Source organism: Galendromus occidentalis, unplaced genomic scaffold (genome assembly GCF_000255335.2).
Source record: "Galendromus occidentalis unplaced genomic scaffold, Mocc_1.1 scf7180000075629, whole genome shotgun sequence".
Classification (NCBI taxonomy): Eukaryota; Metazoa; Arthropoda; class Arachnida; order Mesostigmata; family Phytoseiidae; genus Galendromus; species Galendromus occidentalis.
In genome coordinates this window covers 233,724-248,507 of record NW_003803619.1, presented here as the reverse complement: position 1 = coordinate 248,507, position 14,784 = coordinate 233,724, and the positions used below count along the sequence as shown (strand labels likewise).

The window sequence follows — 14,784 nt, the reverse complement described above, 5'->3', positions numbered from 1 at the left end:
TTCGAAGAAGGAAAACATTCTCTTTATTTTGATCAGTGTGTGCGCAATTATACTCGTGCCGGGAATTGCGGAATTTTCGCATGCGGAGAGGTATGTACACCAGATGTTCCGATACACAGAGACCCTCGCGTCCGTCCGATGCAGGAGGAGTCTAGTCATTCTGCGACTTGACTGCGATTGAAATTTGGAAGATGCATACGCGCTTTCGGAGAGATCCATCTCGCGTCCTCGATGAGAGACCGGGGAATCGGTGCTGAAATCGCGACTCTTGCAGGAAGCCAAGAGAATGTTGCACATGTTGGCAAAACCGATAGAGCTTGCTGCGCGGAGCTTGCACACTTCCAGCCGTGTTCTGGCGTCGAAAAAAAATGAATTTGGGATCTCACTAAATCCGAAATGGACGCGCGTAAACGAGAAAGTCCATCCTCCAGAACAGCCGGTGAGTTGTTTGATGAATTTGGGAAGAGCAGCGTCTTCTTTATGTTTCGCGTCGATGACGCCAGGAGCGAGACGCTCTAAGCACAACGTTTCTTCCCAGGTTACTCCCTACGTACAGTATGCGCGAACTGATGTCAGGGGTGGAGTAAAGAAATATCTGCCTCTCGTTTGGAAGATTCGAGGTCTTTCGATCGATGATGCAATAGCTCAGATGGACTTCGATGTGCACAAAGCCGCGAAAGAAGTCAAGAAGGCGCTCGAGGAGGCAAGGAGGATCGCTGTATCGGAGCACAATATAGAATACGGATCCAACATGTGGGTGGCTGAAGCGACGGTATCGAAAGGAACGCACTTCAAAGGTGTCCGAAGACACTCCAGAGCCCGTTACGGGGAAATCGCGTACAAGTTCAGCAGCGTCCAAATTCGTCTTGAGGAAGGGAAGCCTCCGAAACACTACTATGTTCCGGATCTCACGCCGGAACAGAAGCTGCAGCAGTTCAAGATGGAGCTCGACAGACGATTTGTTGAATACAGCATCTAGGGATTTAGTTGGAATTCTTTAGAGATTCGTAATAAATTCCAAGCGAAGCATATCATCGGCTCCGATTCGATAAGTCAAAGCGATGGCTCCGAACAGCACGGTAACCGTGATTCTTCTCGGGGATTCTTTTCGCGACCTCCAGCAAGGACATTCTATTCCTCTCGATGTCCGATTCGAGCTTCCTAATCACCGCTAGAGCCATCGATTATTTTTTATCAGGATTTTCCTAGGCCCTAGGCTTCTGACCGCACTCCGGAGAAATCAGTCAGTCAAGCATCCAGGTCCAGCCTCGCTCTCCCGCAGCGCAGCGAAGATCACCGGATTGACGAATTCCAAGACATGTGGGTGACGGGACCGCTTATTCGCTTCTTCGGCTGAGGAGTCGAGGATCGGACAGTGCTGACTGACTGAGAGCACCTCCCTGACCGGTTCATAAGGCACGCTGGTAGGCGAGAATGGCCAGGTTTTCACGCCACAGGAACATGGAGCACGAATTGTGTTCGTTGTTCCGAATATGGGGAATAATCATCCCGGACGGAGTTCTCTCCCCCTATGCATTCGGAATGACTCAATCGAACAAATCAAGCTCCGCACCTACTTGTGAAGCATCGATAATTTCGAATATTGGCGCCTTTTCTGAATCACTGTATCAGACCCTCTCCGAAGCTTCTGCCCTTTCTCGTGAGTCACGTTTATTCATCATCGTATGGTGGTAACGTGGTAAGGGACCATTTGTTGCTCGCTCCTCTGCTTGTTGTCGGAAGCTCGTAGTGTAGAAGGAGGATAGTGATCAGCCCTCCCTTTTCGAATTACCAGAAGCGGCCTTACCATCGGCCTCTGGAGTCTCTAGAGTCGCCTCGGTGAAAATTCTAGAGAAAACAGATCGTCTTCATCGACGCGTAAGTTTCCACGGACTAAATTCTAGATTGGACGAATAAGATTTCTTCTCGTGTTCTCTCAACTCTCTGCTTCCCATTCTTTGAAAATTTTGGCGCCCTAATGAGATTGCGGTGCCCTCACCTCGGAAACAAGTGTCTTCTGCTCACGAGAACTCATCTGGCAGTAATGATGTCTTTGTGTAGACTCGATCTGGGTTTTGACTTCCAGAAATCTTCCGAAAATCCTGCGGCTATGCTCGATTGAGCATTCTTCTCTCCTGCCCCGAGTGTTCTCCAGAATCTCAACGATTCTCTTGATAAGGGTTTTTCTTTTCGCTCGCGGATGTAGAGCATGACTGCGTCGAATGTCACAGATCAAGCTTGCAGAGCCCCGGGATGATCCCTTGAGGAGGGAAGCGTCAACGGGCAATTATTGATAATGAAAGAGTCCTCACAGCTCCTCATTGCCCCGTGCTTTCCGTCGGCAGAGTTGCCTAGGCTGTACGACATGTGTTCCCGATGGAATTGCGATCGGGACAGAGAGCGGAACTCACGATCAGATTGGAAAAGTACTCTAGTGATTGTGAGCCGTCGGACGTCAATCGCGACGCAGCTTACGCTCATCGGACCCATGGAGGATCAGAGCCATGCTCTCTTTTCACAACATTGATGGCCGCCTGGTCCGGCGCATGGGAGGATATATCGATTCCTCGAGGCTCTCTCGTCGATTTATTGGGATTGAATTCGCGAGCATCCCGATCCGCCTCACTGATGCGTGTGTAGCGGTGAAAGGAAGATTCTCCCGTCGGTATTCTTGAGCGTATCTGTGCCATGTAGTATCAACGACGAACGGAGAAGGTGTCGCAGTAGCGAACGGACCTGGATCTCCTCGATCTAAGCTATCGAATGAGAGACAATTGAACTGATAAGGTGCTGATATCATAGGTCATCGAAATCGACTTTTGGGGCATGGAGCACGCCCTGGTGCCACCAGAGGTCTTTGGGCCCGGTCGGCGACGTGCGACGCAGGCTTGACTGCTTGCTCTAACGGATCTTTGGAGGATATTGCGTCCACGAGTTTTTTCCAAATACCTACTCTGATTCCGCTCACAACCCGTCGAATGAGCTAGAATCAATTACTCCGGGACCAGTGTCGGATCGTCCTGATCTGTAGCGCATCGACGCTTCGCTGTTCATTTTCTGTTCTTGGAGTTCGTGGAGTGACGCGAGCCCTCGATGCTGGCAGCCCCGACGGGAACCGCGTCGAGATGATTGAAGTCGAATGTCAGCGACGCTGTCCTGTAGCGATAGTGGAGTCCGTCGAGAGTAACTGCGGCATGCTCGTGACTGTCCGATTTTCGGAGTTCACATGCTCGAGAGAGGTCTCGCAGAGATCGCTCCTCCATACCTGACATGTGTTCTTGTGTCTCCCTGATTTTCGGCCTTTATGGGTTTGACGTCACTTTGAGCGCAGCCCTGTAGAGAGCAAAATTCATTGTCCCACTTTCGGAAGACATTGTCATCTTCAAGCTTGGCACGTCGACCTTATGCTCGGAGGACCTCCGAGATCAGGGAGCTGCAAACAAATACGGCATCGAGCACAAATTCCGCAGATATTTCGATTGAAAAATGTTGCGAGGGATCAATGCTCAGTGAGTGTAGACTCGCGAGTTCGCTCCAGGCCGCTTGAGACTCCACAGAATAATCTTATATGTACGTTAGCCCGAATCTAGCTCAGCTTTCGCCGATCCCATGGAAGTCGGCCATCATTCCTGACCCAATCAAGGTATCAGCGACCACCCCTATCCTTGAAGCATGGTCGATCCGATAGATTAGCCCAGTGTCTGGGGAAGCGGAGGGAAATATCCATAATTTGGGGAGGTCTCCAGATGGCCGCTCTCCATCTGCTTCCCCCTGAATATGGCATGGAAAAATGCGACAGTTCATGAAATCCCGAGAGAGCCTCTGGGATTTTGGAGCTCACTCCTTGCGGATTCATGCGATCAATCTGCGATCTACGCTCCCGGAACCGACGCGAGACCGGCAGCCAGAGACCCAATCAACAAACGTCTTCCTTACAGGATGGCGACAACCGGACCGGAGAAGTTCATTTTCGAGTCTACCTTCTTCCCCGATGTCAGCGAAGACGACAGAGTTCTGTCTGATTCGTTCTTGAGCGCAAGCCATGTAATTGTTGACTTTCTTGGAATGCTCGGTCGAATTTTCACGCCGATAAAAGCCGATGTCAACGGTCATATTGAACGAGTACGTCTTTTTGCCTGGTAGGAGATCATCATGGAAAACATCCATCGGCAGGTCCCCCCCCCTCGAGTCCCGAGCTAATGGATTGATTTAATGAGTAGGTGAGGAAATTCGTTCTCACGGACCCCAAGAAGTTCAGATACCTCGATTCAATCGTCGATCCTCAAGTAGAGCTGGATAATAAAGAGAAGAAGAAACGCGTTGAAGCGGCGATATCCTTGACGTGGCTGAAAAGAATCATGGATTTCATCCATCACTTCCTCAGCAAGTTCGTCTTAGAGGTTGGTATTCATTGAGAGCCCGCCCGCCGATCGGTGGAGATAGTCCTTCTACATAATGGGAGGAATCGAGAGTTTTCCTCGTTCCAGGAAAACATGACCTGCGAGGATCTGAAACCACTCTTCCGGGAAGCCTACGAGCTCAAATTGAAGAAGCACCACAACGTAATCGCTCAAAAGCTGTTCCAGGTGAGGGAATTTCTGCTAGCAAACGATGATTTTCCATCAATGTCTATAGGAGGCGATTCCCGATTCCTCCCGCCTAGGAGAGCTATGGAGAACTTGGGGAAAACTAGGTGACGACATCGATCGCTCGAATCATTGCTAAATCAGAAGCGATGGATCACCGCGATTATCGCGGCCAGCCATAGGGAACGATCTCTATCCGAAGCGTTCCATGTCGAGCTCTCTTGTTGCTCTCCATCACAATTTAGAGATCACAATGAACTTCCGTAGAAAACACATGCTCCGTACCCTTAATTGATCGAGCGATACGACCATGAAAAACTTGTTTGCAGGTTTGCGTCCACGCGGCTCCCACTCGAGCGTCGATGATCAATGTGCTCACAGGGAAGGGTGATCGCTCGGAGCAGCAGGTGTACAATATTATGAAAATATTTTTGGTCAACATGGGAGCCAGCGTCGGGGCTTTGATTCGTAATTTCGAATCTTTCAGTGTACAGCAATAGAGATCCGACATCAAAACTAAATACTTTAGCTCGAGGGAGTGCAGCGAGCGCTGATCAATGCCAAACCAGATTACAGCACCGCCTGTTATTTTACACTATAACTCGGAGATCGGGAGCTCAGGGAATGAGACGAAGAGATTCTAGGTATGTATATATCTTTATCAGACATCGCCTACTTCTAGTCGCGAAGCATTTTGAGACCGTTTTAGAGCCTATTTGCTGTATAAAATCGGAAGAATATGGTTTCCATGAATAGGAATCATCATCACTGCGCGACAGATGCTCACGCGCCAACAAACAGTGCTCTAGCGACTCGAGCGTAAATGTGGCCTTAAGAGTTGAATGACGTGTGCGGAACGAATCCAAAACCAGAAATCTTTTAACGTACATCGGACCCGCATGTCGCGATACCCAATTGGACTCTGTTTTATCTCATATCCCATTGCCGGAGCTAGCGATCGGTTCGATTAACAAGCACACCTTGCCAAAGAATTATACCAAGGAACAATTTTGTACTATGGGAAGTTCGCCTGCGAGCAATTTGGATGAAGCCAGGCTGTGGAGTCTTTATTTTAAGGAAGATATGCTAATCTCAGAACTAGTTGCCCGAGCTCCGATGGTTGTGTATACTGGGCATCCCGATGCCGTTTTTGAAAAATGCGTTAGTTGAGATTATCAGGAAATGACCGAAGTGCCAATTTCAATGTGATATTGAGTGGCCCGAAGCCCACGACCTCCCGAATCTCTCGTTAGGGAGCGTCTCGGAAACGTCTCTGTGCCTTCAACTATGAATTTCTCCGATCTGCGGAGCTTTGGATCGACCTGACGACGTTTCCGAGGGACCAAGACACCGGTGGTGAATGACTCATTAGGATGTCTGTTATCGAGGCTTCCGCGAAAAATTTGTTTCCAAATAAATGTTTTGACGTCACAACTCACAGCAGATGCAGTCTAGTTACATGATCGAACCATGATGCCACTGGTCGGACGTCGTAGGTCGATGAGGGGAGTCTCGGCAAACAATGCGATGGGGAGCGGCTCGGGGCGTCGGAAACTATCGAGGGAGTCGCCGTCGATGTAATAACTTCGAAGGAGCCGCCGTCACAGAGGGATCCCAATCACCGTGAATATTCTGATTGCCCGTTTACTTATCGACCCAGCGAAAGCTGCCCGCTCATCAAAGACTGCCCGTCTATTGCTTCCGTCGACCATCCAGGAATCGAGTCCGGTCTCTCGTTCTGGCAAACTAAATTGAGCCAATCAAATGAATGCCTTCAGTACAGTATAATTCACACGAACGAGCCGCGGGAGAGATTGTCGGACGCGACTCGATAATCTGAACATACACCCTCGAAAATTCTCGTTCATTAGAGACTGCCCGTTTATCGAAATATTCACGGACATGATCTTTGAGTCAGCGCATGTCGAGGAGCCCGGTCCCTGTGAATGGCGAAACATTCGATAGAAAACCTCCCAGGGGAAAACTCCTGGAAACACTCGGAAGCTCAACAACTCGGAAGCCCCTGGAAACACTCAAGCTTTAATCTCCTTCGGAAATCACGCGCCGGGGTTTCCGTATGTACCGGCCCCATCCCACACCCAGAGACAGCGAGCACTCCGGGTGAGAAAGCGCGGCCAGATGAATTCAGCGGCAAGAGAGAAATATTTCAGCGCTTCCATGTTTTGTGACGAATCTCCCGAGTTGAACCTGCTGCGAAGGATCTATAGAGATCTGAATGAGGCTGACAATGAGTCACGGGTCACGAGATGCCGCTGAGGCATCGAAAAGTTTCTGGGCGACGCCAATTCTCATCAAGTCCACGGCTAGAATACACTGAGAACCGGGAAACCGCGAGAGTTCGACGGGGCAATTCGCGTGTCAAGGCTTCTCATTACAACCACAACACACGAAACCAAGAAGGGGACCGGGAAGAACCGCGTCAAGTCCGTTGATTGGGGCTTGAAACGGGTTTCAAGCCACGAGAATATCAGACCCCGAGTGGCTTGCGATGAATTACGCGGGAAGGCGGGACGCAAATGAGGAACTCGCAGAGTCCCGCTCACGGGATATCTCAATGCCTGACCGATGTTCGGAAATTGTTCTCACCGGGACAAACACCCTCGGGTGAATTAGGGGAATTCGGCTGGTTGTGGGCCTTTCCCATTGGATCTCGGAGCTTGGATTGTGAGAATTCTTTATCTAGGTCTGAGTGAGGCTGAAAGGGACAGAAGAGTTCGGCAAGCCACGCTGATTCTGGAACTCGGAGACGTTCGGATTTCGTGCTGGATCTGCCAATCTTCGGCGTCACTCGCTTTCCATAAGCAATGAGTGTCGGAGACTCGACATTATCGGACGGTGAGTCTCCCGCGAAGGGAGACTACCCGGGCTTTCATGATTCACATGAATGATCATCATTCATGGATTTCGAGTCACTCGACGCAGCGCCATATCAATAGATAGGGCCGAATAAACGGCGAACTTGACTTCACTTTCTCCCTTCCTTTCGATCACTACTGATCCTACCCGGCAGAGCCCTCAGCGATCCTTTCCTGACGAGGAAGAGGTCGAACGGGTCGCAATCCTATCGACAGAATCCGTCCCGAAATAGGACTCGGATCGCAGGCATTCCTTTAGATCCCAGCACAGGAGATGCTTTCAAATACCTCGCAGGCTATCACCACATGATTCAGATGCTGAGCGGGATCGAGAGTGAGTGATGGCGAAGCGGCAGGAAACTCAGCACCTGCTTTCAGAGTGTGAGAAACCCCGAAGAGATTTCTTTCTTACGTCGATCGAGTGGGACCAGGGTCTGTCGAGCGAATCGTTGATAACGATCATAAATCATCAACATCATTCCCAAAACTTCATAAGGTCTTCTATCGTCACCTCCAACATCGGCGTCCAGTATCGGTGGACAGAGCGTTCCGTCAACGGCGGGACCACAGTCCTGCCGTCTCTCGTCTTCCTTTCCCGGGGGAATATCGCGAATCTTGTTACGACCCAGAGCCGCCCCGACTCCGATCGCAGTGTCTGGATGTTTGTCCGCGTCGGCTGCCGCTGCGGCAGCCACTGCTGGCTCCGCCGCCGCTGTTGCTCTATCAGGCAGGCGCATTCCGACGACGACGACACACACAGACACTCCGTTCGGTCAGCTGATATGAATGCAGCTGAGTTCCACATTGTCATGTTCAAGTGTTCCTCCCAGTGACTTCGTTGAGGTAATCTGTGCTCCGGATAAGAACCCTAGCGACAGCTATGAGGAGGTTGGACGCGCTGTAGACGGACACCATAAAACCGTGAGGAAACTATTCGGTACGTGATTTTGGTGCTCGTTTAAATGCGGCCGTGAGGGTACCATTGTTTCCGCAGTGAAACTTTGAGCTGAGAACTTGCGCCCGCTGACTCCTGAAATCGAGCGACTCCATATTCTCATGTTTACACAAGCTGTTCGCTGGAGGCTTCACCTGTCATTCTATGGTTTCCTCAATTCATGCCTTGCCGATGTGATGACCAGCCCCGTCCCGAGCTCTTCGGAGCCGTCCAGAATTGGCGCTTTCGGGATCGGGGTCGGCATCGAATGTGCTGTGCTGAAGGACGCTGCGTCGTGATCGAAACCAGAAACCATGGCCGAAATCCTGCGCGCAGATCAGTTCTGAGGTTGGAGATTCGCGGTTGGCTCTCAGACCTCGGCGGGCGCTCGCTCCGACGTGTTCGGCGCCAGGAATCGGATCAAGTCACAGAGGGTGTGAACTCCCACAATCCGCGGCTTCGCAGTGAACTTGACCCGCTTCGGGCGGGTGAAGCGTGCGCTGCGACTTTCTAACATGCCTTCGGCGATTCACCAGGCTGAATGAAATCGGCAGCTTCTCCCCTGAACTCTTCGGCGGTCCGTGATTCGTTCCCACTCCATTTATGTGTGAGCCATGATTATTATCCGGAAGAACTCCTTCGCTTCAGATGGCACTCGGCCTAATCCGGCGGCTCATTTTGGGATGGAACGGAAAAGTAACATTGACTCAAACTTTAGCAGAATCGCACACTTCCAATTTATTTTCGATTGGCGAACATGAGGCCGCGGGACGATCACCCGAGAAGGGAACTGCGTGGAGGAGCTCAATTCGGGCCTCTGGTATCGTGTTTACATCTAACGAATACATTTCCAGGTAGCGCCCTCGGAAGCGGAGCGGGCGGAATCTCTGGCCGAAGGGGCCGTCTGACGACTTCGCGATGGCGGAGGCTCATTCGGCGGTTGCGTTCAGCTTCTCGATCACGCACAGGGGCGTAAATTTGAACTACAACCGAGAGGTCAGTCCCCGATCAGTTAAGGCTGATAAGTAGATTTTGTCGCGGATTCTTTGTGCGGCAGAGCGGGTCGTATTCATCCATCGGAGAAGACCTCAACCAGTGTTCTAGTACCCTATTTGGCTGAATAGTCGTTTCTCACGGAGAGCGCTTGATAGTGGTCGTCGAATCGGAGTGAAAAGGCACTATGCGTGCATCCGAGCTCACCGCAACGTCTTGTAACCCCTTCCAGTTGCTAGAGATCGTCTGGCGGTCAGGACTGCGTTCGTGGAAGAAGCGGATTCTGAGGTTCAACAACAATGTTCGCAACGGTTTCTACCCTCAAACAGCTTCCTCGCTCTGGGTCATACTCGCGCTTCTCACAGGTGGGTTCGACTCAAGTTCTTGGCGGGATTCCCTTCCCAAGACCTCCGTGCCGCGAACATTTTAATTTTGACTGATTACGAGATTACGAGCCCAATAGAATCCTGAGAATTCTACTTATTATTTTCAAAGGAATCCAAACCGCGAGTCACGTTGACCCCTCATTCGGTGCGATACCAGTAATTGCACATTTCGTCGGGGTTCCTTCGCGAAGTGGCACGTTCAGGAGATCTGTCGCAACTCTGGTGAGCGTATTCGTATTCTCCGTCTTTCCGTTCAGAGCGTTATTTTGCGTTTGGTTCTCCTAGCGAAACCATGCGTGAGTCCCACAGAGATCGTATAATAGCGATAGGACCGCGATAGAAAAATAAGTCTTCCGATATCGCATATATCTTCTGGCGCATCCGGCTCGACTTCGACCGTGATTCACAACATAGGGAACTGGTGGTGATAATTCAACTATTTTCCTCAGATTTACGGAGGATGCGTTTGGATTGTTTGCAGTGGACTTCGGAAATATGCTCTGAAGATTTTATTCCAGTACAAAGGATGGATGGACGAGAAAAGAGGTCTGTAACGGCTTGTAGGAGGTCAGAAGATTCTGAATTGCACACACACGGTCTGGTCTGGCGTTCACGAGATCTTCTAGCGCTTAAAATTCGATGATTCCAGGTGAGAGAGTTTCTCTTATCACACAGTTGTGGTCGGCCGGCGTCAAGCTTTTGTCGGGCTCTTCGCCTCGCTTGTTCTCGTATCAAGGATGTCTCCCCAAGCTGCCGGTGCCCCGAGTAGAGCACACAATGGAGAGGTTCGTTTCGATGCACTATGAGTGTTCCTATATCAAATATGTTCATGAAATGGTAAACGACCCCCATCTCCGGCCCGGAACTAATCGCACGGAGCTCCTCCGCAGATATCTCGCGTCTGTCGAGCCCCTGGTATCACAGCAAGAGTATGACCGACTCGAGAAGCTCGCCGAAGAATTTAAAAATACCATCGCTCCGAAATTACAACGGTGAGTCACTGGGCAATTCCATCAATCTAATCGGGCGGAGGCGTGGATCGAGGAACTGCTTCAGCAGAGAAGAACTTCGAATAATCTGGTTCATGTACGGATATGGGTCAGAAGCCGGAGACGAGCGATGGATGTTCCCGCCAACTAAAATTGACCATTTACTCCGGCAGCTATCTGTACCTGAAGTCTTGGTGGGCGTCAAACTACGTCTCTGATTGGTGGGAAGAATTCGTATACTTGAAGGGAAGGGGTCCGTTAATGGTGAGTTTCTGCTGTAGAATGGAGGTATGAGTAGAATCTATCGGACGAGCACGAATAATTCAGACGCATGTTATCAATATTCCAGACGTATTCGAACTTCTATTGTTTGGACCCCCTCCTGGCCTCAGTCACAACGAATCAAGCTGCTCGAGCCGGGAACCTAGTGAGTTCGATTTCCGTCTCCCCGCGAGCATACGCTCATCTCTTACCGTATTGCTCATCAAGCGAAGAAATGAGACGAGAAGCTCCGATTTATATTCGTTTTCCAGACTCATGCAGCCCTCATATTCCGGCGGGCGATTGACGTGCAGTTGCTTCAGCCAATCATGCTAGCGGGCATCGTGCCATTGTGCAGTCATCAGTATGAAAGGATGTTCAACACGACGAGGGTCCCAGGTTTTGAAACGGACAAATTGGAGCATCTCGTGGACTCAGAGCACATTTGTGTGATGCATAGAGGGCGGTTTTTCAAAGTATTAACTCACCATCACGCCAGACTCCTAACGCCAGGCGAACTGCAGGTTCAGTTTGAGAGGTACATGCCGGAGCAGGGTCGTTGCTCCCCTAGTATTTATCTCGCAAATTCTTCCTCCGATTCGGCGGACACATTGAACAGACTTCCGAGGGGACTGTGGATTATGACGAGAGTGCCGCGGAGAAGCTCATTTTATTTTAAAAAATATCGCTCTGTAAGAAGGAAGGAAACCCTTGCAGAATACTTCAAGACACGGGTGAAACCGAGGGAGAGCAATGTCTAGGAGCCCTCACGGCGGGTGATCGTAGGACGTGGGCAGAAGTTCGGGCCAACTGTTTCCGTCTGGGACTGAACAGGTCTGTTCCGAAAACTTCTCCAGGCGTAATAAATCGTGCGACTTTCAGCCATCGAGTCTCGCATGTTCGTCGCGTAATTCAGTGACTTGTATCGCGTACCATTCCCAAACTATTTTACAGGCTCTCGCTGGATCTGATCGAGACTGCCGCGTTCATAGTTGTTCTAGATGACGAATCATACGGCTTCGACCCCAACGATCCGTCAAAGCTGAATACCTATGCGAAGAGTTTGCTCCACGGGAAAGGATATGATCGATGGTGAGGACAGAGCTGAAAAAAGTCCGACTCGATCGAAAATTATCCCTTGAGAAATAATTGATGCAAAACATCCCGCGGTTTCCAGGTTCGACAAGTCCTTCAATATCATTATCGGAGCTAACGGTAAAGCCGGTTTCAATGCCGAACATTCATGGGCAGACGCGCCCGTCATGGGTCACCTGTGGGAAACGGTGTCTCATCACGTACGTATATTGATATCTCCTGAGAATAATAATTGGTGATGCTGTCAAAAGTATCACGGAGAACGGACGATCTCTTAACGAAGAGGAAATTCGTCTTCATCTACAGGATCGATGCGTTCTCCGTTATGATGAAAACGGTAACGCTTTCGACTATCTGCAAACAGCGAAGGTGAGCAGATCGATAGTATCATAATGATGATAATGATCAATCAGACCATCTGTACGAATTCACTGCATTTCGCGCTTCGATTCGACGACATTCTATTTTTAGACTCCGGGTATACCTCCGCCGTACCGAATAAGATTCAACATATCCAGCGCCTGCAGTAACCAGATAAAACTAAGCGTAACAAAGGTGAATATGCGACCAGTCCCCTGGCTCTCCGATGACGTCCCAATGATCTTTCGCCTCCTTGCGAGCCTCGAATCGTCGGTCCTTCGAAATGACGTCGCTGCTGCTTTCAGGCCACTTCATTGTTGGAGGATTTAGATCTGCATCTTACGAGGTTCCAAGTATACGGTAAAGCCTTCATCAAACGACAGAACCTCTCGCCTGATGCGTACTTGCAAATGGCCATACAACTTGCGTACTTCCGCGATATGGGTAAGCGCCTGTCCGCGACCATACGGAACCAAATTTCGAAAGTCGAAATACTATGGATCTTCATATCGGTATCTACCCGGTCCCCAGGCAAGTTCAGTCTGACCTACGAGGCTGCGATGACTCGACTCTTCCGAGAAGGCAGAACTGAGACGGTGCGACCGGTAAATCGCTGGTCTTGTGAGTTCGTCCGCTCCATGGAAGATCCCGATCTCTGCAATGATGAGAAACGAGAGAAGCTGCGAACCGCATGCGACGAACACGTCAAGTGAGCGTCTCCGACGGCAACGTCTTCATTTGGAGCTCGGGATGCTATTCAGCGATGCGTCGGAGCAGTTCCCTGATTTACTTCTCTCTTATCTTGTCAGAGCGATTCAACGAGCGATGAAAGGCGAGGGAATTGACCGACATCTCTTCTGTCTCTACTTGACATCGAAGTACCTCGAATTGGAGTCCCCATTCCTGAGAGAAGTCCTGGCGGAACCTTGGCGGCTGTCGACCTCACAAACTTCTTGTAATCAGTCAGGATATTGGGACTTCGACTTGCAACCTGAATTCATCTCCGCCGGTAATTATACTGCCGATGATTGTCTCTCGGTCGCCTGAATTGTGCTCATGAATGAATACCATCAAAAAGAACGATCTTTGCGTTCCGCAGGAGGTGGATTCGGACCTGTAGCTACAGATGGTTATGGTGTTAGTTACATGCTTGTGGGTGGGAGTGATTTCTTCTTCCATGTTAGCAGCCGGCGTTGTTCTCCGTACACGGTAGGGGAAGACTTCGAGAAACTTGATGCCATAGTTCATGCTATATGACTCTACTTGGCCTGAAGAATTCGAATTCCAATGTTCGCGAGAGATTGAGAAGCCACATGAACCCTTGCTCCACCCACAGAACTCCCTTCGAATGGCCGAACGCATCCGGAAGGCTCTGCTAGACATACAGGATGTGTTCAACTGAAAAGCAGCAGCTGCGCCGAAGTTTCCGCGAAAATCATTCCTCCGCCACTGTAGCCGTGATGGTTCCAGTATCGTAACGTGTCGACCGCTCGATGAGAGCGCACATATTTCCGTGCTAGACGCACTCTCATCGAAACTTATGCAAAATGGGAGAAGAGGAACGAGTGCCCGCTAGCCGGGCTGCACGAGTGCGTAACATGTTTTACGTAATGCATAAAAATTTATCTGAAAAGTCATCGAGCCTTTGCCGTGTGAGTCTGGGCGTGCATGTGATACTGTTGCGTCGATATCCGGGAAGCCTGTGTCCCTGCCCAAATGAACGCTTCCTCCAGCGATGATGTTTCATTGGTTCCGCACTCCTGTCTCGAAGCGATTATGGTGTTATATATGTTCAGTGTCCCTTCACGTATACATACAAGCTCAGTCTGGGAGCACTTGAGGATCAGAGCCCTGCAGAGGAAAAGAGCCTATCGGTTGATGAAACGAACGGATATTTGTGAAATTCCTTCATTTCCATCGTTGACATCGATGAGTTTCTGTGATCTTGAAATCCCATTTACCGGTCGGATGAGTTGTCTATTCCGAATGCAAACGAAAATAAACAATCGACAGATACGCATCTCGGATTCGAGATTTTGTCATTTAGAATGAACAGAAAATTATCGAGCTAGCTGAAAGACGCCGTGAGTCTCCCAATCCGATTTCGAGCCCAACCATCCATCTCGCGTAGGTCTCGCAGGATTCAGGGGGACACCGCTTCATCTTTTAGAGAAAATTACTATACTAAATCCGCCAACGACCGCGATCGGCAGGTTTCTGTTGAACATCGGCAGAAGTTTGTATCGATGATTCGGACGGAATTCGGAGTTCATCTTCTGACTTGTCGCTCGTGGACTCATATGG

The 14,784-nt window shown here is 50.0% G+C and overlaps 3 protein-coding genes across 3 annotated transcripts; all 3 read left to right on the top strand.

The window, feature by feature from the left end:
- The first annotated feature begins 16 nt into the window (after positions 1-16).
- Positions 17-1,018, top strand: mRpL22 (mitochondrial ribosomal protein L22). Its single transcript, XM_003737866.2, has 3 exons — positions 17-90; positions 275-439; positions 539-1,018. Exons 2-3 carry the CDS (start codon positions 287-289, stop codon positions 977-979), a joined length of 594 nt encoding a protein of 197 aa, XP_003737914.1. The 5' UTR covers positions 17-90; positions 275-286; the 3' UTR covers positions 980-1,018.
- A 745-nt stretch (positions 1,019-1,763) lies between these two features.
- Positions 1,764-5,333, top strand: LOC100907058 (glycolipid transfer protein). The gene is made up of 5 exons (XM_003737864.1): positions 1,764-1,878; positions 3,939-4,122; positions 4,221-4,400; positions 4,488-4,586; positions 4,916-5,333. The coding sequence occupies exons 2-5, from the start codon at positions 3,940-3,942 to the stop codon at positions 5,084-5,086; spliced, it is 633 nt and encodes a 210-aa protein (XP_003737912.1). The 5' UTR covers positions 1,764-1,878; position 3,939; the 3' UTR covers positions 5,087-5,333.
- Positions 5,334-8,193: 2,860 nt separating this feature from the next.
- Positions 8,194-13,882, top strand: LOC100898239 (carnitine O-palmitoyltransferase 1, liver isoform). Its single transcript, XM_003737886.1, has 20 exons — positions 8,194-8,399; positions 9,251-9,392; positions 9,622-9,754; positions 9,885-9,997; positions 10,225-10,321; positions 10,425-10,560; positions 10,666-10,767; positions 10,938-11,028; positions 11,114-11,191; positions 11,298-11,563; positions 11,743-11,859; positions 11,980-12,117; positions 12,203-12,320; positions 12,427-12,489; positions 12,592-12,675; positions 12,786-12,924; positions 13,012-13,189; positions 13,290-13,489; positions 13,580-13,689; positions 13,817-13,882. Exons 2-20 carry the CDS (start codon positions 9,315-9,317, stop codon positions 13,880-13,882), a joined length of 2,307 nt encoding a protein of 768 aa, XP_003737934.1. The 5' UTR covers positions 8,194-8,399; positions 9,251-9,314.
- The last annotated feature ends 902 nt before the right edge of the window (positions 13,883-14,784 follow it).